Source organism: Vicugna pacos, chromosome 1 (genome assembly GCF_048564905.1).
Source record: "Vicugna pacos chromosome 1, VicPac4, whole genome shotgun sequence".
Lineage (NCBI taxonomy): Eukaryota > Metazoa > Chordata > Mammalia > Artiodactyla > Camelidae > Vicugna > Vicugna pacos.
In genome coordinates, this window is record NC_132987.1 from 18,316,120 (window position 1) to 18,338,786 (window position 22,667).

At 37.3% G+C, this 22,667-nt stretch overlaps 1 protein-coding gene across 1 annotated transcript; it reads right to left on the minus strand.

Annotated features, from left to right (window-relative positions):
* Positions 1-20,576: 20,576 nt before the first annotated feature.
* On the minus strand, positions 20,577-21,521 carry LOC102525426 (proline-rich protein 23C). Its single transcript, XM_072942737.1, has one exon. The coding sequence runs from the start codon at positions 21,519-21,521 to the stop codon at positions 20,577-20,579; it is 945 nt and encodes a 314-aa protein (XP_072798838.1).
* Between the last annotated feature and the right edge of the window lie 1,146 nt (positions 21,522-22,667).

Sequence of the window (22,667 nt, forward strand, 5' to 3'; positions counted from 1 at the left end):
GAGGATCTTTGCACCTAGGTCCTTCAGGGATATTGAATTGCAGTTTTAGTTTCTTGTAGTGTCTTTGTCTGGGTTTGGTATCAGAGTGATGGTGGCCTCATAAAATTAGTTTGAAAGTGTTCCTGCATCTTTCATTTTTAGTAAGAGTTTAAGAAGGATAGGTGGTAATTCTTCTTTGACTGTTTGGTAAAATTAACACATGAAGCCATCTAGACCTAGGCTTTTCTTTGTTTACTAATTCAATCTCCTCATTTTTTACTGGTTTGTTCAGGCCTTTGATTTCTTCTTTTTTTTTTAACTTTTTTTTTATTGAGTTATAGTCATTTTAAAATGTTGTGTCAAATTCCAGTGTAGAGCACAATTTTTCAGTTATACATGAACATACATATATTCAATGTCACATTTTTTTTCACTGTGAGCTACCACAAGATCTTGTATATATTTCCCTGTGCTATACAGTATAATCTTGTTTATCTGTTCTACCATATGCCTGTCAGTATCTACAAATTTTGAACTTCCAGTCTATCCCTTCCCACCCCACTCCCCCTTGGCAACCACAAGTTTGCCTTCTATATCTATGAGTCTGTTTCTGTTTTGTATTTATGTTCTTTTTTTAGATTCCACATATGAGCAATCTCATATGGTATTTTTCTTTCTCTTTCTGGCTTACTTCACTTAGAATGACATTCTCCAGGAACATCCATGTTGCTGCAAATGGCATTATGTTGTTGGTTTTTATAGCTGAATAGTATTCCATTGTATAAATATAGCACATCTTCTTTATCCAGTCATCTGTTGATGGACATTTAGGCTGTTTCCATGTCTTGACTATTGGAAATAGTGCTGCTATGAACACTGGGGTGCAGGTGTCTTTTTGAAGTAGGGTTGATTTCTCCTTGATTCAGTTTTGGTAGGTTGTATGTTTCTAGGAATTTACTCATTTCTTCTAGTTTATGGAATTTGTTGGTGTATAATTGTTCATGATAGACCCTTGATATTCTTTTTTGTTTCTAAGATATCTACTGTAACGTCTCCTTTTAATTTATGATTGTATTTATCTGAATCTTCTCTCTTTTTTATTAGTCAAGCTCAGAGTTTGTTGATTTTGTTTATTGTTTGAAAAAACAAGTCAGTATTGTTGATTTTTCTATTGTTTTTCTATTCTCTATTTGATTTATTTTTGCTTTAATTTTTATTATTTCCTTCCTTCTTTTAACATTGGGCTTTGTTCTTCTTTTTCTTGGTCTTTAGGTATGAAGTTAGGATGATTTCTTTCAGATCTTTCTTCTTTTTTTTTAACATTTTTTATTGATTTATAATCATTTTACAATGTTGTGTCAAATTCCAGTGTTCAGCACAATTTTTCAGTCATTCATGGACATATACACACTCATTGTCACATTTTTTTCTCTGTGATTTATCATAACATTTTGTGTATATTTCCCTGTGCTATACAGTGTAATCTTGTTTATCTATTCTACAATTTTGAAATCCCAGTCTATCCCTTCCCACCCTCTACCCCCCTGGTAACCACAAGTCTGTATTCTCTGTCCATGAGTCTTTAGATTCCACATATGAGCGATCTCATATGGTATTTTTCTTTCTCTTTCTGGCTTACTTCACTTAGAATGACATTCTCCAGGAGCATCCATGTTGCTGCAAATGGTGTTATGTTGCCGGTTTTTATGGCTGAGTAGTATTCCATTGTATAAATATACCACATCTTCTTTATCCAGTCACCTGTTGATGGACATTTAGGCTGTTTCCATGTTTTGGCTATTGTAAATAGTGCTGTTATGAACATTGGAGTGCAGGTGTCATCCTGAAGTAGATTTCCTTCTGGATACAAGCCCAGGAGTGGGATTCCTGGGTCATATGGTAAGTCTATTCCTAGTCTTTTGAGGAATCTCCACACTGTTTTCCATAGTGGCTGCACCAAACTGCATTCCCACCAGCAGTGTAGGAGGGTTCCCCTTTCTCCACAGCCTCTCCAGCATTTGTCATTTGTGGATTTTTGAATGACGGCCATTCTGACTGGTGTGAGGTGATACCTCATTGTAGTTTTGATTTGCATTTCTCTGATAATTAGTGATATTGAACATTTTTTCATGTGTTTTTTGATCATTTGTATGTCTTCCTTGGAGAATTGCTTGTTTAGGTCTTCTGCCCATTTTTGGATTGGGTTGTTTATTTTTTTCTTATTGAGTCATATGAGCTGCTTATATATTTTGGAGATCAAGCCTTTGTCGGTTTCACTTGCAAAAATTTTCTCCCATTCCGTAGGTTTTCTTCTTGTTTTATTTCTGGTTTCCTTTGCTCTGCAGAAGCTTGTAAGTTTCATTAGGTCCCATTTGTTTATTCTTGCTTTTATTTCTTCTAGGAGAAAATTTTTGAAATGTATGTCAGATAATGTTTTGCCTATGTTTTCCTCTAGGAGGTTTATTGTATCTTGTCTTATGTTTAAGTCTTTAATCCATTTTGAGTTGATTTTTGTATATGGTGTAAGGGAGTGTTCTAGCTTCATTGTTTTACATGCTGCTGTCCAGTTTTCCCAACACCATTTGCTGAAGAGACTGTCTTTATTCCATTGTATATTCTTGCCTCCTTTGTCGAAGATGAGTTGACCAAAAGTTTGTGGGTTCATTTCTGGGCTCTCTATTCTGTTCCATTGGTCCATATGTCTGTTTTGGTACCAATACCATGCTGTCTTGATGACTGTAGCTCTATAGTATTGTCTGAAGTCTGGGAGAGTTATTCCTCCAGCCTCTTTCTTTCTCTTCAGTAATGCTTTAGCAATTCTAGGTCTTTGATGGTTCCATATAAATTTTATTATGATTTGTTCTAGTTCTGTGAAATATGTCCTGGGTAATTGGATAGGGATTGCATTAAATCTGTAGATTGCCTTGGGCAGTGTGACCATTTTAACAATATTGATTCTTCCAATCCAAGAGCATGGAATATCTTTCCATTTTTTAAAGTCTTCTTTAATTTCCTTCATCAATGGTTTATAGTTTTCTGTGTATAATTCTTTCACCTCCTTGGTTAGATTTATTCCCAGATATTTTATTACTTTGGGTGCTATTTTAAAGGGGATTGTTTCTTTACTTTCTTTTTCTGTTGATTTATCGTTAGTGTAAAGAAATGCAACTGATTTTTGAACATTAATTTTGTAACCTGCTACCTTGCTGAATTCTTCAATCAGCTCTAGTAGCTTTTGTGTGGACCTATTAGGGTTTTCTATATATAGTAACATGTCATCAGCATATAATGACACTTTTACCTCTTCTTTTCCAATTTGGATCCCTTTTATTTCTTTCTCTTGCCTGATTACTGTGGCTAGGACTTCCAGGACTATGTTGAATAGGAGTGGTGATAGTGGGCATCCTTGTCTTGTCCCAGATTTTAGTGGGAAGCTTTTGAGTTTTTCACTGTTGAGAACTATGCTGGCTGTAGGTTTGTCATATATAGCTTTTATTATGTTGAGATATGTTCCCTCTATACCCACTTTGGCGAGAGTTTTTATCATAAATGGGTGTTGAATTTTATCAAATGCTTTTTCTGCATCAGTTGAGATGATCATGTGGTTTTTGTCCTTTCTCTTGTTGATGTGATGTATTACATTGATTGATTTGCTTATGTTGAACCAGCCTTGTGTCCCTGGGATGAACCCCACTTGGTCATGATGTATAATCTTTTTTATGTGTTGTTGGATTCTATTTGCTAAAATTTTGGTGAGGATTTTGGCGTCTATGTTCATCAGTGATATTGGCCTATAATTCTCTTTTTTTGTAGTGTCTTTGCCTGGTTTTGGTATCAGGGTGAAGGTGGCTTCATAGAATGAGTTTGGGAGTATTCCCTCCTTTTCAATCGTCTGGAAGAGTTTGAGAAGGACTGGTATGAGTTTTTCTTTGTATGTTTGGTAGAATTCCCCGGTGAAGCCGTCCGGTCCTGGACTTTTATTTGTAGGGAGGTTTTTAATTGCTATTTCTATTTCCTTTCTAGTGATCGGATTTTTCAAGTGTTCAGTTTCTTCTTGATTCAGTTTTGGTGGACAGTATGTTTCCAGAAACTTGTCCATCTCCTCTAGGTTATCCAGTTTGATTCCATATAGTTTTTCATAATATTCTCATATGATATTCTGTAAATTTCTATTTTGTTTGTTGTAATTTCTCCATTTTCCTTTCTTATTTTGCTAATTTGTGCTCTCTCTTTTTTCTTCTTTGTGAGTTTGGCCAGAGGTTTGTCGATTTTATTTACTTTTTCAAAAACCCAGCTTTTGGTTTGGTTGATTTTTTCTATGGTCTTGTTAATCTCTATTGTATTTAATTCCTCTCTGGTCTTTATTATTTCCTTCCTTCTGCTGCTTTTTGGGGCTTTTTGTTGTTCTTTTTCTAATTGATTCAGGTGGTGGGTTAACTTGTTTATTTGAGATTGTTCTTCTTTTTTGAGGAAGGCCTGTATCGCTATAAACTTCCCTCTTAGCACTGCCTTTGCTGTGTCTCATAGGTTTTGAGTGGTTGTGCTTTCATTATCATTTGTCTCAAGGTATTTTTTAATTTCAGCTTTGATTTCCTCATTGATCCATTGTTTTTTCAATAACATATTGTTTAATCTCCATGCTTTTCTTTTTTTCTCCTTTGTTTCTCTGTTGTTGATTCCCAGTTTCATGGCATTGTGGTCAGTAAAGATGCTTGAGATAATTTCTATCTTCTTAAATTTGTTGAGGTTTCTTTTGTGTCCAAGTATATGATCGATCCTGGAAAATATTCCATGTGCACTTGAAAAGAATGTATATTCTATTTTTTTGGGGTGTAATGCTCTGAAAGTATCCACCAAATCTAGTTTTTCTATTGTAGTATTTAATTTCTCTGTTGCCTTGTTTATTTTCTGTCTGGAAGATCTGTCTAGTGATGTTAATGCAGTGTTAAAATCTCCAACTATGATTGTATTCCCATCAATATCCCCCTTTATCTCTGTTAGTAATTCTTGTATGTACTTAGGTGCTCCTATATTGGGTGCATATATATTAACGAGTGTAATGTCTTCATCTTGTATCACTCCTTTAATCATTATAAAATGTCCCTCTTTATCTTTCTTTATGGCCTTTGTTTTAAAGTCTATTTTGTCTGAAATCAGTACTGCAACACCTGCTTTTTTGGCTTTTCCATTTGCATGGAATATCCTTTTCCATCCTTTCACTCTCAATCTATATGTGTCCTCCCTAAAGTGGGTCTCTTGTATGCAGCATATTGAAGGTTCTTGCTTTATTATCCAGTCTGCCACCCTATGTCTTTTGACTGGAGCATTTAGTCCATTAACATTTACAGTAATTAATGATAGATGTGTGTTTATTGCCATTTTGAACTTATCTTTGCAGTTGAATTGGTATATCCTCTTTGTTCCTTTCTTCTTCCTTTTGTGGTTTGGTAATTTTCCTTTGTATTATCATGGATTTTATTTAATTTTTGTGACTCCCTTGTAAATTTTTGACTTGTGGTTACCCTTTTTTGTAAAACTATTAACCTATACCTGTTTTTATTAAACTGATAATAGCATGATCTCAAACCCATCCTACTGTTAAAAAAATTTAAAAAAGAAAGAAAAAAAATTCTATATTTCCCTGCCTCCCTCTCCCACTCTCAGTGATTTGTATGTCTTCTTTTATAATTTCGTGTTTTCTTTGTTTGTAATTCATGAGTTATCACCTTTCCAGTTGTGAGTTTCTCATTTCTGTAGCATCCTGCTGCTTTTCTATTTAGAATAGCCCTTTCAATATTTCTTTTAGCATGGGTTTAGTGTTGCCAAACTCCTGCAGCTTTTTTTTTGTCTGTGAAACTCTTTATTTCTCCTTCTATCCTAAAGGATAGCCTTGCTGGATAAAGTATCCTAGGCTGCATCTTTTTTTCATTCAGGGCTTTGAATATATCTTGCCACTCCCTTCTGGCCTGTAGTGTTTGTGTAGAGAAATCAGCTGAGAGCCTTATGGGGGTTCCCTTGTAATTCACTCTTTGCTTTTCTCTTGCTGCCTTTAGAATCATTTCTTTATCCTTGACTCTGGCCATCTCGATTATGCTATGTCTTGGTGTGGGTCTATTTGGATTCTTCCTGTTTGGGATCCTCTGAGCTTCCTGTACTTGGATATCTGATTCCTTCTTTAAGTTTGGGAAGTTTTCAGTCATGATTTCTTCAAAAACCTTTTCAATCCCCTTTGATACTTTTTCCCCTTCTGGGACCCCTATTCTTTCTTCTTTTTGATGTAGGTTTTTTGCTATAAAGTTTTCTCTTACTACTGCTTTTGCTGCCTTCCATAAGTTTTGGTATGTTGTGCTTTTATTTTTGTTTGTCTTGAGATATTAAAAAATTACATTTTGATTTCCTCTTTGACCTAATGATTGTCTTAAGAGTGTTTAGTTTTGTTTCCACAGATTTGTGAATTTTCCCCATTTTCTTATTGTTATTGATTTCTAGATTCATTCCATTGCAGTTGAAAAGAAACTTGGAATGATTTTAGTCTTAAATTTGGTAAGACTTGTCTTGTGACCTAACCTGTGATCTATCCTAGAGACTGTTCCATGTGTGCTTGAGAAGGATATGTATTCTTCTGCTGTTGGGTGAAAAGTTCTGTATATGTCTCTTATGTCCATTTGGTCTCTGTTGTTGTTCATTTATGCTGTTTTCTTATTAATTTTTAGACTGGATGATCTATCCATTATAGAGAATGAGGCATTAAAGTCTCCTCATGTTATTGTATCATATCTATTTCTCCCTTCATTTTTGTCAATATTTACATTATACATTTAAGTGATTTGATATTGGGTCATATACATTTATAATTGTTACATCTTTCTATTCAACTGACCTTATATTGTTATATAGTGATCTTCTTTGTCTCTTAAGAAAGTTTTGGCTCAAAAAAATGATTTTTCTCTGAAGTGGGTTTAGCTACCCCTGCTGTCTGTGGTTTATCATTTGCAAGGGATATCTTTCTTACCCCTTCACTTTCAACCTGTGTGTTTCCTTAAACCTAAAGTAAGTCTCTTGTAGACAGCTTACAGTTGGGTCTTGTTCTTTCACTCATTCAGCCATTTTCCCTCTCCTTTTTTAATTGGGGAGTTAGTCTATTTACATTTAAAGTAATTATTGATAGGTAAGGACTTACTGTTGACATTTTTGTTAACTTTTTCTGCCTTTTTGGTAGTTTTCTTGTTTTTCCCTTCTTTTCTTGTTGTGACATGATGATTTTCTGGAAGCAATGAGATTTGGTTTTTTTCTTTTTATCTTTTGTGTATCTACTATATATATATGTGTGTGTGTGTTACACACACACACACCAGACACACATTTCGGTGTGTTGTTACCATGGGGTTTGCATTGAACATTTTATAGTTATATCAATCTGTTTTAAGCTGAAACAACTTAACTTCAATCACTTGCAGAAACTATACTTTACCTACCCCTTCACTTTATATAATTGATGGCAGATTTTACTTTTTTCACATTGTTTTTCATTACAAATTTCTATGGTTATAGTTATTCTTGCAGTTTTTGTCTTCAAATTTATATACTATTGTTAAAATTGATTTATGTGCCACAATTACTCTATCACAATATTCTGTTTGTCTTTGTATTTACCTTTAGCAGTGAGATTTATAGTTTAATAGCTTTTGCGTTGTTGTTTAGCAGTTTTTCATTTCAACTTGAAGAAATTCCTTTAGCACATCTTTTTTTTTTTTTTAATGGAAGTATTGGGGATAGAACCCAGGACACCTTATGCATGCTAAGCATGCACTTTACCACTGAGCTATTGTCCTCCCCCTCCCCCTTTAGCACTTCTTGTAAGGCAGGTCTAGTGGTGATGAATTCCCTCAGTTTTTGATTGAGAAAGTCTTTACCTATCCTTCATTCTTAAAGGATAGTTTTCCAAGTAAAGTATTCTTGGTTGGTAGTTTTTTTTTTTTCCTTGAAGTACTTTGAATATATCATCATACTGTTTCCTGACCTGCAAAATTTCTGCTGAGAAAACCTGATGGGCTTCCTTGTACATTACAAGTTGCTTTCAAAATTCTTTGTCTTTTGATAATTTAATTATTATGTATCGCAGTGTAGACCTCTTTGGAGACTTTTGGGCTTCATGATTCAAGATGCCCACTTTCCTTCCAATGGGAAGTTCTCAGTCATTATTTCTTTAAACAAGCATTTTGACCCTTTCTTATCCTTCTGGAACTCCTATGATGTGTATCTTATTTCATTTGATGGATTCACATAATCCTCATATGCTTTTTTCACTCCTTAATTATTTTTTCTTTTTGTCTCTCTAGCTAGATAATTTCAAAAGACCTCTCTTTAGATTTTCTGACTCTTTCTTCTACATAATTGAATCTTCTGTTAAGCTCTACCCTTGAATTTTTCAGTTTAGTCATTGTATTCTTTAGCTCCAGGATTTCTATTTGGTTCTTTTTTATGCTATTCCTTCATTAAAACTTCTCATTTTGTTTACATATTGTTTTCCTGATTTTATTTACTTGTCTACCTATCTTCTTTGGTGGCTTATTGAATTTATTTAAGGTGATTATTTTGAATACTTTGTCAAGTAATTCACGGATTTCCATTTCATTAGGGTTTGTTATGAAGCTTTATTAGTTTCATTTTGGTGGTGTCTTGTTCATCTAATTCTTCATGATCCTTGTAGTTTCTCATTGATGTCTGTGACTCTGAAGAAGCAGACACCTCTTACAATCTTTACAGACTGGTTTTGCCAAGTAAATAACTTCTCCTACTGGGTCTTCAGAATGATGGGACTGCCTCTGGGACTCTAGTCAGGTAGGGCTGGAGCTGGATTACAGGGCTGCTTTTAGGGTCTGTAGGTGGGTCCATGGTCAGTGACCTGTTACTGAGGGCATTAATGGAGTGGCTCTTCCTGTGTCCCTTGGTCAATAGGACTGGTGGTAGGAGCTCAGACAAGTGGAGATGGAGCCATGTTCATAGAGGGATGGGGCAGCTTCTGAATCTATAGCTAGTACCACACAATAGTCAGTGGGCCTCCAGTGGAGACTGCCTTGTCAAAGTACCCTCCTTGGTCTTGGATTCTACTGGTGTTTCACAGCCTCTCACCTAGTCCCAAAGTTCCTACAAAGGAGCTTTTGCTCATAGATGACAGTCCAATCATTGTTTCTGTGAGAGTGAAGTGTCCTGGAGATTTCTTTTTCTGCTTTCCTATTGACATCATTCTTTAGCTGAATGTTTCTAAAGATTGGCTTCTTCTAGAGGACTCTGAAGAGACTCAATGTGATGCCCCCTAGTGGAATAGTTTTTAAATTTTATTGAATTCTGAATTGTTTCTTTAGTTGTGAATATGAACATAAATATTAAGTTTCTGGAGTTTCATGTCTGTGTTTATTGTTAACAGTAACTGATAAGGTTTCTTCCAACGAGGTTCAAGAGCATATTTTTAAAATATCTCTTCTAATAGATGAAATTCCTGGCTAAAGATCATAAAGAGGCTTTTTAGGAAGACTTGGTTGAAAGGTGACTTAAACTTCGGGGGATAAGACTAGATGTATATAGGAGTTGTCTGTAATATTTTTCCATGTCTACACACAATAAGGTATAATCTAGAATTGAAGGTGAAATTCCTGAACTCATGGACTTTCCAGTTACCAATTCATAGAATGATAAGCAATGTGTCCCCAAGGCAGTGGAAAGTGTGGCCTCATAAGATCCAGTAGAAGTACATTTGGCCAAGGGAGTGCAAAGTTTTCTTAAAGTTTTTCTAATTTCAATTTAAGGATGCCATTAGTGCTATTAACCTCTCTGAGAGATTGAGGTTGGTAAGGACAGTAAGTTCTTAAGTAAGGGGCAATGCCTTAGAGAACTCTTTTATGATGGTTCCTGTAAAGTATGTCCCTTGGTCACTGATATGCTTCTGGTTGGAAATACAATATCAAGCAGCTTTTCAGCAATTGTGAGAACTGTGTAGATGTTCAGCTGGGAAATGATTTAACACATCCTGAAAATAGACATACAAAACCAAAACATGTTCAGATATCATGGAGAGTGGAACCTGGAAAAAAACCTATCTGAAAGTGTTCAAAGGGCCCTTGAAACTTTTTTCTTGGCTATGTCCCAGTTTTACAGTTTTTCCAGGATTGTGTTTTTGACAGGTGACACATGACCTGGAAGTAATCTCAGATGTCTTTTAAATAAAATTGTGGTAATACACATAATGCAAGAGACACATAATAAATGACACATAATATAAAATTTACCTCCCTAACCATTTTAAGTGTACAGTTTATTAGTATTAAGTAAATTTGCACTATTATGTAACCAGTCTCCATAACTTTTTCATCTTGCAGCTAGCAGTCTATACTTTTTAAACAACTTCCCATTGCTTCCTCTCTCCACCCCTTGAAAACCATTATTGTACTTCCTGTTTCTCTGAGTTTGACTACTCTAGATAACTCATATAAATAAAATCATATAGTACTTATCTTTCATTACTGGCTTAATTCACTTAGCATAGTGTCCTCGTTATTCATCCATGTTGTGGTGTGTGTCAGAATTTCTTGCCTGAATAATATTCTATTGTATGCATCTACCAAATTTTATTTACTCGTTTATCTTTTTTATGGACATTTGGGCTGCTTCCACCTTTGGTAAATAATGCTGCTATCAACAGGAGTGTACAAATATCTCTTTGAGATTCTGTTTTCAATTCTTTTGAATATATTCTCAGAGTAGAATTCATGGATTATATAGTAGTTCTATTTGTAATTCGTTGAGGAACTGACATACTATTTTCCATAATGGGTGCACCATTTTACATTCTGACCAACAGTGCACAATGGCTTCAAATTTTCCACATCCTTGTTAATACTTGTTTTTTTTTTCCTTTTTCTTTTTTAATAGCAACTGCCCTAATAGGTGTGAGGTAGCATCTCATGGAGTTTGCATTTCCCTAATGATTAGTGATGTTAAATATCTTTTCTTAAGCTTGCTGTCTATTTGTATATTTTCTTTGGATAAATGACTATCAAGTCTTTTTCACATCTAAACATAAGGTTTTAATTTTTTTTCTGTTGAGTTGTAGTTCTTAATTTATTCTGGATATTAACCACATATGAGATATGCAAGTATTTTCCAAGTATTTTTCCCATTCTATAGGTTGCCTTTTTGCTCTATTAATTGTGTCCTTTGATGCACAGAAACTTAAACTTTTGATGTATCCCTATTTATCTGTTTTACTTTTGCTGTCATATCCAAGACATCATTGCCAAGTTCAGTGTTATGAAGCTTTTCCATTATGTCTTCATGTAAGAGATTTATAGATTTATTTTTTTGTGGGGGAGTTGAGGAGGTAGGTAATTAGGTTTATTTATTTATTGGAGGTACTGGGGATTGAACCCAGGACCTTGGGCAGGCTAAGCATGCTCTTTACCACTGAGATATACCTTCTGCTAGAGTTTTATAGTTTTAGATCTTATGTTTAGGTCCTTGATCCATTTTGAGTTAATTTTTGTATATGGTGTAAGGTGAGGGTACAACTTCATTTATTATTTTGCATGTGGATACCAGTTTTCCCAACAACAAAAAATTTTATTGAAATATAACTGAAGGACAATATTATGTTAGTCTCAGGTACACTAAATAGTGACTTGGTATTTGCATACATTATGAAATAATCACCGTGATAAGTCTAGTAATCATCTGTTCCTATAGGATAGATGAATATTATATCACCATGGATTGTTTATTTTATAACTGGAGATTTGTATGTCTTAATCTCCTTTTCCTATTTCAAACCCTTCCTCCAACAAAATTTTTTGAAAAGTTTATCTTTTCCCGATTAAATGGACTTGGCGTCCTTGCTGAATATCATTATGCCATATATGCAGGAGTTTGTTTATGGGCTGTGTATTCTAATCCATTGTTCTGTCTTTATGCCAGTACCATCCTGTTTTGATTACTGTAGCTATGTTGATTACTGAAGCTATGAAATTAGGAAATATGAGAGACCTAACTTTAATCTTCTTTTTCAAGATTGTTTTGGCTATTTGGGGCCATTTGAGGTTCCATATGAATTTTTGGATGGATTTTTCTATTTATGCAAAAAATTGTTGGCACTTTTTACCCATCATTTAAATTAATTAGTTATTTTAAATTTCATATTGAATGATAGTGGGCTTGCAATGTTATATTAGTTTCAACTGTACAACATAGTGATTCAATATTTTTACAGTTATACTTCATATTATGTTATTATATAATATTGGATATATTCACTGTGCTGTATGTTACATTTTTGTTATTTATTTATTTTATATCTAGTAGTTTGTACCTCCTACCCCTTGTCTCTTCCACAACCCTCTCCCCCTCTGGTAACCAATAGTTTATTCTCTGTATCTGTATTTATTTCTGATTTGTTATATTTGCTCATTTGTTTTATTTTTTAGATTCCACATACAAGTGAAAACATGCAATAATTGTCTTTCTCTATTTGACTTATTTCACTAAGCTTAATACCCTCCAGGTGCATCATGTTGTCACAAAAGGTAAACTTTTATTGTTTTTTAGTGGCTGAATATTATTCTGTTGTATATATGTACCACATCTTCTCTATGCATTTATCTGTTAATAGACACTTATGTTGCTTCCATATCTTGGCTAATGTAAGTAATGCTGCTATCAGCATTGAGGTACATATATCTTTTTGAAATAGTGTTTTCATTTTCTTTGCATATATATCCAGGGGTGGAATTGCTGGATCATATAATAGTTATATTTTTATTTTTTTAAGGAAACTTTATACTGTTTTTCATATTGGCTGAACCAATTTACAGTCCCACCAACAGTGTAGTAGTGTACCTTTTCTCCACACCCTTACCAGCATTTGTTATTTACTGTCTTTTGATGATAGCCATTTTGACAGGTGTGAAGTAGTATCTCATTGTGGTTTTGATTTGCATATCCCTTATGATTAGTGGTGTTGAACATCTTTCATGAGCCTGTTGGCTGTCTGTATGTTTTTGGAAAAATGTCTTTTTGGATCCTCTGCCCATTTTGTAATTGGGTAGTTTTTTTTTAACATTGAGTTGTATGAGTTCTTTATATATTTTCAATATTAACCCTGTGTTGGATATATCATTTGTGAATGTCTTCTTTTTTCGGTAGCTGGCCTTTCAATTTGTTGATGGTTTCTTTCACTATGCAGGAGCTTTTTAGTTAGATGTAGTCCCATTTTTTCTTTTTGTTTGTTTCCCTTGCCTGAGGAGACAGATTCAAAGAAATGTGGTTAAAAACCATGTCAAAAATCATACTGCCTATATTTTCTTTAGAAGTTTTATGATTTCAGGTACTTACATTTAGGTTTTTAATCCATTTTGAGTTTATTTTTCTACCTGGTGTGAAAAAATATTCTAATTTTGTTCTTTTACATGTAGCTGTCCAGTTATCCCAACACTATTTGTTGAAGAGATTGGCTTTTCCTCCTTATATGTTCTTGCCTCCTTTGGTTTAGGCTAATTGACCATGTGTGCATGGGTTTATTTCTGGGCTTTCTATTCTGTTCTATTGATTTATTTTTCTGTTTTTGTGCCAGTACCATTCTGTTTTGATTACTCTAACTTTGTAGTAAAGTCTGTAGCCAGGGAGCATGATACCTCAAGCTTTGTTCGTTTTCTCACGATTACTTTGGCTATTTAGGATCTTTTGTGGTTTCATATACATGTTAGAATTATTTGTTATAATACTGTGAAAAATGTGGGTGTATTGCTAGGAATTTCAATAAATTTGTAGATTGTTTTGAGTAGTAGAGACATTTTAACAATATTAATTCTTTCAATCCATGAACATCAGATATCTTTCCATTGATTCACATCAACTTTAATTGCCTTCATCAATGTGTTATAGTTTCCAGGGTATAGGTCTTTCACTTCCTTGGTAAAATTTACTCCTAGGTATTTAATTTTTTTGATGCAATTGTAATTGAGACTGTTTTCTAGATTTATATTTCTGATAGTTCATTATTAGTGTGTAGGAAGGTAACAGACTTCTGTGTATTAATCTTGTATCCTGCAACTTTACAAAATTCATTTATTAGTTCTAACAGTTTTTTGGTGAAGTTTTTAGGGATTTTTATATATAGTATCATATCATCTGTAACTAGTGACATTTTTACTTCTTTCCTTCCAATTTGGTTGCCTTTTACTGTTCTTTTAAAAAATTATTTATTTTATTTTTTTGAGGGGGGGTAATTAGGTTTGTTTGTTTATTTATGTATTTTAAGCACACACTCTACCACTTGAGCTATATCCTCCCCCTCTGCCCTTTCCTTTTCTTGTCTGATTTCTGTGCTAGGACTTCTAATACTGTGTTAAGTAGGAATCACAAGAGTGGACATCCTTGCCTTATTTCTGATCTTAGAGAAAAAGCTCTCAGTTTCTTTTACCACTAAGTATGATGTGAACTGTGGCTTAGATATGTATTGCCTTTATTATGTTAAGGTGTGTTCCCTCTATATCCACTTTGTTGAGAGCTTTTATCATGAATGGATATTGAATTTTGTCAAATGCTTTTTATGCAATAATAAGATGATCACGTAATTTTTATCCTTTGTTTTCTTTATGTGTTATATCACATTGATTATTTATGAATAGGAATTTATCCTCGAATCACTGAAATAAATCTCACTAGGTTAAGGTATAAGGCCCTTTTTACATATTGTTGAATTCATTTTGCTAATATTGTGTGGAGGATTTTTGTATGTATTTTCATCAAATGATATTGGCCTGTAATTATCTTCCTTTTTTTTTAGTGTCTTTGTCTTGTTTTGATATCAGGGTAATGCTGCATGAATTTGAAAATGTTCTCCCTGCTTCAACTTTTTGGAATAGTTTGAGAAGAGTAGATATAACTGTCCCTTAAATATTTGATCGAATTGTCTTATGAACCTGTCCATATAGTATCATACAGAGGTGATACCCACCCTAAAAATCACTTGTGCTCCTCCTATTCACCCGGCTCCTTTGGAGCCTCTGGCAACCAATGATCTTTTCTGTCTCTTTAGTTTTGCCGTTTTCAGAATGTATATAGTTGAATTCAGATAGTAAGTATTCTTTCCAGACAGGCTTCTGTCACTTAACAATATGCATTTAAATTTCCTCCACTTATAACATGGTTTAGTAGCTTATTTCTTTTTTTCTTAACCTGAATAATACTCCATTATCTATGTATCTATGTATCTATTTATCTATCTCTCTCACAGAGTATTTCTCCATCTGACTATTGAAAGACATGTTAGTTTCTTCCACTTTTAGCAGCAATGAGTTTTTGCTTGTTCTCATCAAGTTGAGTTAAAAACTTGAGGGCTTGTCAGATTGCTTATGCACAAATAAACATAAGAGCTTTTAGTAGTTAGATGTGACTAGAGAAAAGGGCTGTTGGGTAGCATTCTTCGGCTTACAGACGTCCTCTTCACATTTGAGCTCCCCAGGAGAGGGTCTCTGACTGAGGACTTAGTCAGTTCATGAAGAAGTGTTTCAACCTTGGTAAAACTTGGCACTCATTGTCTGCAATATTCGGTTACTACCAGAAATACTCTTAATTGTGTTTTGTGGGGAGTCTAGGATATGTTTGAGTAGTCTTTAGTCTATCAAAAGAGTATATTTTTCCTCTTGAGATGAGTCTCACTCTCAATAATGTATTCTGGCAAAATTATGACTTATTTTGAAAACTTTATGTCTCTTTATTGCTAAGGCTGGGACAAGCTAATGGAATCCTTTTACAGGCTTCCTTGTTCTTTGAACAAAGTAGGAGCTTACCTTTCACATTGTGTTAAGAAATGAATCACAAGGGAAATGTAGACCTTTTAAGTCTCGATCGAGAACCAGGGGAAAACAGAAGGGGGCTCCAGGGTACTCCAGGGACATGACTGTCCAGGGATATCGTTCACCAGGTGAAGACAAAAAGGTATTGGCTGTCTTGGCCTAGAAGCACACTGGAAAAAGGCAGAGCAAAGATTCATTGGAGTGAAGCAAGTGACTTCAGGTGGAATTGAAGATAGGATGGTATATGAGTTAATTTCTGTCAGGAAGTGAGGTATACCTGTTTTGCTGATGACCTTAAGATCTTGAACAAATCAATACTCTTGTCTGTTTGGTTTCTTTTCTTACAAGATGAGAGTGTTATAAGGGCAGTGGATGGAAAGACCTTTATATACAAAAGATTCAACTAGAAGTTTGAGTTCTTTCTTTGGCTTCAAGGGGTACTGGGGGAAGTTTGGATAATGGGTTGTAGAACATATCCGAATAGTTTCTTCTCCCATTATTTTTTCTATGTCAGTGGAATTTCTAGCCCATAGAGGGTCAGATATGGTGTCAAGATCTTGACCTGAGGTATGTGTTAAATACAATGGGGAATGCAAAGGTATATTCAGAAGAGACAATTGCTTATGAATAGACAAGTCCTCTGAAACCTCAAGAAATAGTCCCTCTAGTGTGCTTTTAATATAATAATTTGATGTGTAAAGTAAGTTCTACCCTGACAGATTTGCAGATGTGTTGTCATGGAGTAGGAAGGAATGTTTCCAGTCAAAGTCCTCAAAGGTTACATTTAAAGGCTGGGAGATAGGGAAAATCTGTGAGTCATTTGAAATACTGGTCATCCATGTGCTACTTTTACAGCAAGGAAAAGAAAGAGCCAAGATTGGCAGAGTTTAACGTAGAATGAGTAGCTATATTGCTTTTTATTGGAAATGTTTCAGGTATGGTTTTTAGGAGACTTTATCCAACTTTTCAGGCTTGTTGTTGGACCCTTAGGTATCCTGTGGTGAGAGAGATCCTGTAGGTCCTTTCCTGAGTCAGTTCAATCTGCATTACCATCAGAAAATTAGCATCTGCAGTTCTGACCAATATGTGTATGAATGAAATATGCATCAGGTAATTCTGGGTCTTATACACCCAAAATAATTTTAAATTCTTTTATGAATATTTGCTGGTATTGTCTGAATTTAGGGAAATTTTGTAAGTAGCTCCTAATTCAGCTGAAGTCTAAGGTCTAAACTCTACAGTTGTCTGAATACCTGGTGCATGGAGGTCGATCTTCAGAGGCAGCTGGCATTTTGGGTTCTTGGGAGGTTTGTTGGGAAAGGGTAGGGGACCTGAATGAGGAGAATTGGAAAGAGGAGTCAGTGGAAGTTTAGGAGAGACAATGGCAGAGAAGAGCTGGGGAAGATCTGGAATAGAGAGGCAAATGGAGGATTTAATAGGGAAATAATTCTATTGTTGTTTTTCAAATTTATCATTAGCTTTGGCCAGAGAATTTTTTTATGAAACAACTTTTGACTGAGAGTTTTGTTTGGAGGCCTCCTTATGTGGCCTGCTCATTGAAACTGAGAAATCTTATTCCTTTCTCTTCTAAGACACCTCCCAAAGGAACAATTTTGTTCAAGTCAAATCATCCTTAGTGAAGTTATGTCATTTAGAGATATAGGCACAAAAATGAAGAGTTTAATGAGATAATATGTTAGAAGCAGGCATTTTTTTTTACTGGAAGAGTAGATTTAGAGTTAAACTACCCAGTAAGAGCTGGCAATGTGGGTAAAATGTGGTGCTTGTGCACCTCATGTCTTAGGCAGCCAACATGACTTCTCTGAATGCAGACTCCACAGTCTGTACCACCTAACACTAGAGAGAATACTCTTTGTGGATTAAGGCCCAACATTCAGCACAAAAGGAAATTAAGAGAAGAGAAACTCATCTGGTTTTATTGAAGACCCACTGCAAAACGTGTCCAAATGGATGCCAGTCTGATGAGAACTGCAAAGTCACAAGACTGAAGTTGGCTCAAACAACAGGCTTACAGGACATAATATGTGTTCTACCCTGTGAGTCTCTTTCTTATGAAAAACAAGATGTGTAATCAGCACAGCAGAAAATGGAATCATGAGGAGAACAAAAGGGCATAAAAAGGAGTGTCTAGATTCCGCCAGTGATGCCAAATAAATGGAACTGGTGAGAAAATCTGGTACCAAACTGAGAATAAATAGCTAAGGAAGTCAATGCAACGAGAGAGTTCAGATGTGGCATTGACTTTGAACATTTGTGTGGACACTATATGCTGACAGTAGCTTATAGCTCAAAGTTCTTCATGGGTACCACAGCTGGTCCAGGGCTGTGATCCATGGCGAGGGGCAGTAGAGACTATACCTCACTGGGACCTCTAAGAGAACTGGAGGAAATCAAATAAGGCCCCCCCAAAGGAGAACAGGCAGAGGCTGTTTATTCAGAGGTTTCTATTCAGCAAGAGAGTCAGCCCACCACTTGGAGAGAGTGATAGGCAGGTAGGAGAGTGGGGAAGGTTTATTGTGGAAAAAGGGAGGGATTCAGTTGTGTGTGAATGAAGGTCGTTGGCAGGGGGAAGCTAGAGACAGGCTAACTAGAAGCAGGGAATTCTAGGTAATTGATTTGATTTGTGAAGTTTGTGTCTTAGGCATAGCATATTTGGCTTTTTTTTGCTGGTCCTAAGATGAAGGAGGGATGAAACTTGGGGAAGCTGGCAGTTGTTGACCAAGTCCTGGTCATTTGGGAGGTAGAGATCAGAGTGGTGAGTCTGATCATTTGGGGCCACTTACCACAGAGGTTATGATTTTTTTTCTGGGTTGGTTTCTGGAAAGTTTGTGAGTCAGAATTCTGTTGTCGTAAGTGGTCTGGCCATTGTTCATTTGTATATTCAGTCTCTCAGATCCTATTACCCCCAAAGCTACAAAGGAGTCTAGCTCCTTAATAGCATCTCCTGCCATCACTGACCCACCCTGGTCCTCTGAACTTAGTGACACCGGTGCCTCTCCAGTGCATGCTTTTTGCTTAGTTATACAGTGTCCCTCCAGGCCTTTCCACACTCCTACTAGGCTGATATATTATTCATCCTTAGGTAGTATATCCAGTGTATCATAGTCATTGCTCTGGACCTTTTGTATTTATTGTATTATATTATAAACTGAGTTACTGGCCTGTTGGCCAAGTGAGGAGATGAGGGTAAATCTTGAAGTTATTGCATGTTGTCTGGCCAGGCAGATGCTTCTGCCTCATCTTAGAGCAAGGTAGATGAGCAAGCTTTTATAGAGAGTGGTGGGCCACTATTGTAGGACAAGAGGATTAAAAGAGATTTGGGGATTCAAGTAATTCCTGTAGATACATGAATATCCAATGTCTCAGGACTCAGTCATTCTGTGATCTTACCATTACATATGAAATGGATAAATAATATGTGAAATATATATGTATAAAAAAGAATGAAGTTCCACCATTTGCAACAACATGGATGTACTTGCAGAGTACTGCTTAATGAAGTAAGTCAGACAGAGAAAGCATTATACTGTATATTATCACTTACATGTGGACTCTAACAAAAGAAAACAAATAATGTATATAATAAGACAGAAACAGACTCACAGATAGAAAGAACAAATTAGTGGTTACCAGTGGGGAGAGGGAAGGGGGTAGGGACAAGATAGATATGGAATTAAGAGATACAAACTACTATGTGTAAAATAGATAAGCAACAAGGATATATTGGATAGCAGAAAGAAATATACCCATTATTTAGTAATAACTTTAATTGGAATATTATCCATAAAATTTTGATTTTTTTATACACCTGAAGTTAATACAATATTGTAAATCACCTATACTTTACACAGAAAAGACAAGATGACCCTATTAAACATACAGTTCAACTTGGATTTGAAGTAATATCCAATAAAAACAGTTTAAGGAAAAATAAGATGTATGAAGCTTGTCAAAAAGTAAGAGACAATATTCTCATTATTTGGAGATATTAGTATGTTTATCGGTCAAACAAGACAATCTACAGAGAACTGATTACATAAATTAAATAAATTTGCTGGATACAGAACAACATAAGAACAAATTATTTCTATATGCCAGTAACAATGTACGAAACATATTTGGAATCTTAGTAGTATAAAAACATGGAATCTTCAGAATTTCAAATTTTCCAGAACAAGAGAGTTGTATTAAAAACAAATAAGAAAAGAATGGAAAACAGTTAGTTCTTATGTGAAAATACCCCCACAAGCCCAGCAATATAATTAAATTTGCCCACCTAGTCATTTGAAAAATAGTCAGTGATCATTGTTTCCATCCTGTGTTTTGTACCCTACAAATATTTGTCCACCTACAACCATTGGCTAGATCCCCCCAGGGGGGCTGGAGCCACCATCCAGAAAAGATCAAAATGGTTAGAGGGTTGTCATCAACTAGCAGGGACACAAGTGCCAAAGCCCTGTAAGCAAAAGAAATTTAGCAATTATTATGGGGCTGCAGGGACGGTGGTGGTGGATGGGCAGCGGTAGGACACCTGGAAAAGCATGCCTTTTTAGAGAAAACTGCTGGCGCTCAGGTTTGAAAGGAAAACGGGGGTGGGGGCTGGGGAGGGGGTAGAGCTGCTTAAGGCTGACCTCCCTAGAAAAACCGAATCAGCAGTCTGGATGTCTGCAAGGACACTGTATTTCAAGTGGCTTCTCTTTGCCCAGGTGATCTTCCTGTCTGGTGTTTTAGTCAGCCACTGATGCCAAATTCTGCAATGCAGTGTGCGTCCAAAAAAATATCTGCCTGTTGTGATTCTTGCCCGGTGGGCAATATGCACAAAACCAGTATCATAAGACTTTGGCCCGCTCCTAAGCCAGGTGGCGAGGAATTGAGGGAGGCAACTGATTCCGGGAACAGGCATCTCTGGGCCTTGCGCGCAGGACCATGAGGGCGTTGGGGGCGCTCGTGAGGAGCTGGATTGGGAGAAGGAGGTAGAGGTTGGAGTGGTGAGTCTGGGAGGGGCTCCAGAAGGTGGAAATCTAGATTGTAGCCCTGATAAGGAGAGCATGTCTCTGGACTAGGGTTGGAGGCCCGAGGTGAGGGCTCTGGGACTAGGCCCAACATGTCGGGGTCAGATGCCCTTCTTGCAGGGGAGCGGAGCCCAGCGACTGAGCCGGCTGCAGCTTCCATTCCAGGCAGCAGGAACTCGGCGTCCACATCCTCCTCGGAAACCTCTTCCTGTGCGGCGATCTCTGGGACAGATCCGTATAAGAATCCCTGCTCGAGGGCGATATACTCCCCGGGAGCGCTCAGAAGAGCTCCCTGTTCCAGGCCGAGAGATGAGTGGCCTTGTCCTCCCAAGCATTCCGTTACGGAGGCCAGGAGGGTTTCGGGGACCACCATAACGGTGTGATCTCTGAGAGATACTTGCTGCACAGACGTAGCCTCGGGCTCCAGCACCAGGTCAACGTCGTCTAGGGGCAGGTATAAGGCACAGTCGGCATCCAGAACCACCACAGAGGTGCGCGCGTCCGCGGCCCGGGGCCTGGTCAGGTTGTCCGGGCTGGACGCTGCCTCAGACTCGGGGTCCGAGGGCTCGTTGGTTCGGCGGCGCTTGGCAGGGCCGGCTCCCTCGGCCTGAGGTCCCCACCGGTCCACAGAGTAGGCGCTGGGGCTGCGGGGCCTGCTGCCCATTACCTCTATGGCGCAGCGGGTCCGGGGCCTGGCAGAGTGCGAGGTGCAGTCGGTCGTGCAGGCAGTGACAGGTGGGCCGACAGGTGAGACCGACCGGGGCATTGGGGCTCAGGACCTCGGGACGCGGGACAAATATTCAGAGATTCTGCGGCGCCTGTAGGGAGTTCTGCAGTCCTGGCTTCTAGGGTAGCTACTGGGTTCCGCCTTGGGTGTTGGAATCTTCAGCTCCTCACGCGGACCGGTTTGCGCAGGATTAGGCTAAAGATGTAAGTGACGCGAGAGGAACGGCAGCCGCAAAGCAGCCTCACGCCAAGCTCCGCCCCCTCCGAGGCTCCGCTTGTAACTAGGTAGTTACAAGTGGAGGTAACTGAGTTGGGGAATAGCCCGGGCTGTGGTGGATGGGTCACTGAGAGAAATACTTTTATAGGCCTCAAGGGGGCGGAGTAGTGGTGCCTCTCTAGGGCTAGGTTTCCGGGGTCAAGTTCTTGGCTTTCCTGGAGTTGACCTGATATGCGGAAAGCCTTAACCGGAAAATGGATTAAAGTTTAAGTCCGTGCGTGGAACGCTGCACCAAGAGCCTGACATGTAGTTCCGTCGTCCCCTGAGACCTCGCCCTGGAAGTGACCTTTTAGCTTCCTTTGGTCTTGTAATAGGGTGAGTTAAGCCACAATTTGTGTAAGTTGTCAATAACTGTCAGGTCCTTCCAGCGGTGTTGTGAAGGGAAAGCCACGTTAGAATTGAGCCTTAATAGCCGCTGCATGATCAACTTGTATATCAATCAGTTTAGCAGGATGGTCATTGTTACACTCCCATCAAACGAGCTAAGAGTTTACTTTCTCTAATTTGACTTAAACTACACCAGAGGGGTGTTATCTGTTGTAGCCCAGTTTACTGATAATGAAAACGTCATGGCGAAAGAGGAACCAATTTACTCAGGGGCCCAGAACCAGCAGAGCTTGGGTCTGACTATCAGGCTCCCCTGAAGATGACGCAGCAGCGGCGCCTTTGATCTGAGGGTCAGTGTGCAGGCGCAACTGCGCTGCCAATCCAGGGAACCAAGGAAGGTGTGGCTCAACTGCTCTTCCAGAGAAAACCCCCAACACTGATTTTGAAATAGGTACTACTGGCCAGTGGTTGTAGAGCACA

Coding starts and splice junctions, on each gene's coding strand:
- LOC102525426 (XM_072942737.1), bottom strand. CDS start 21,521: ATGGGCAGCAGGCCCCGCAGCCCCAGCGCCTACTCTGTGGACCGGTGG.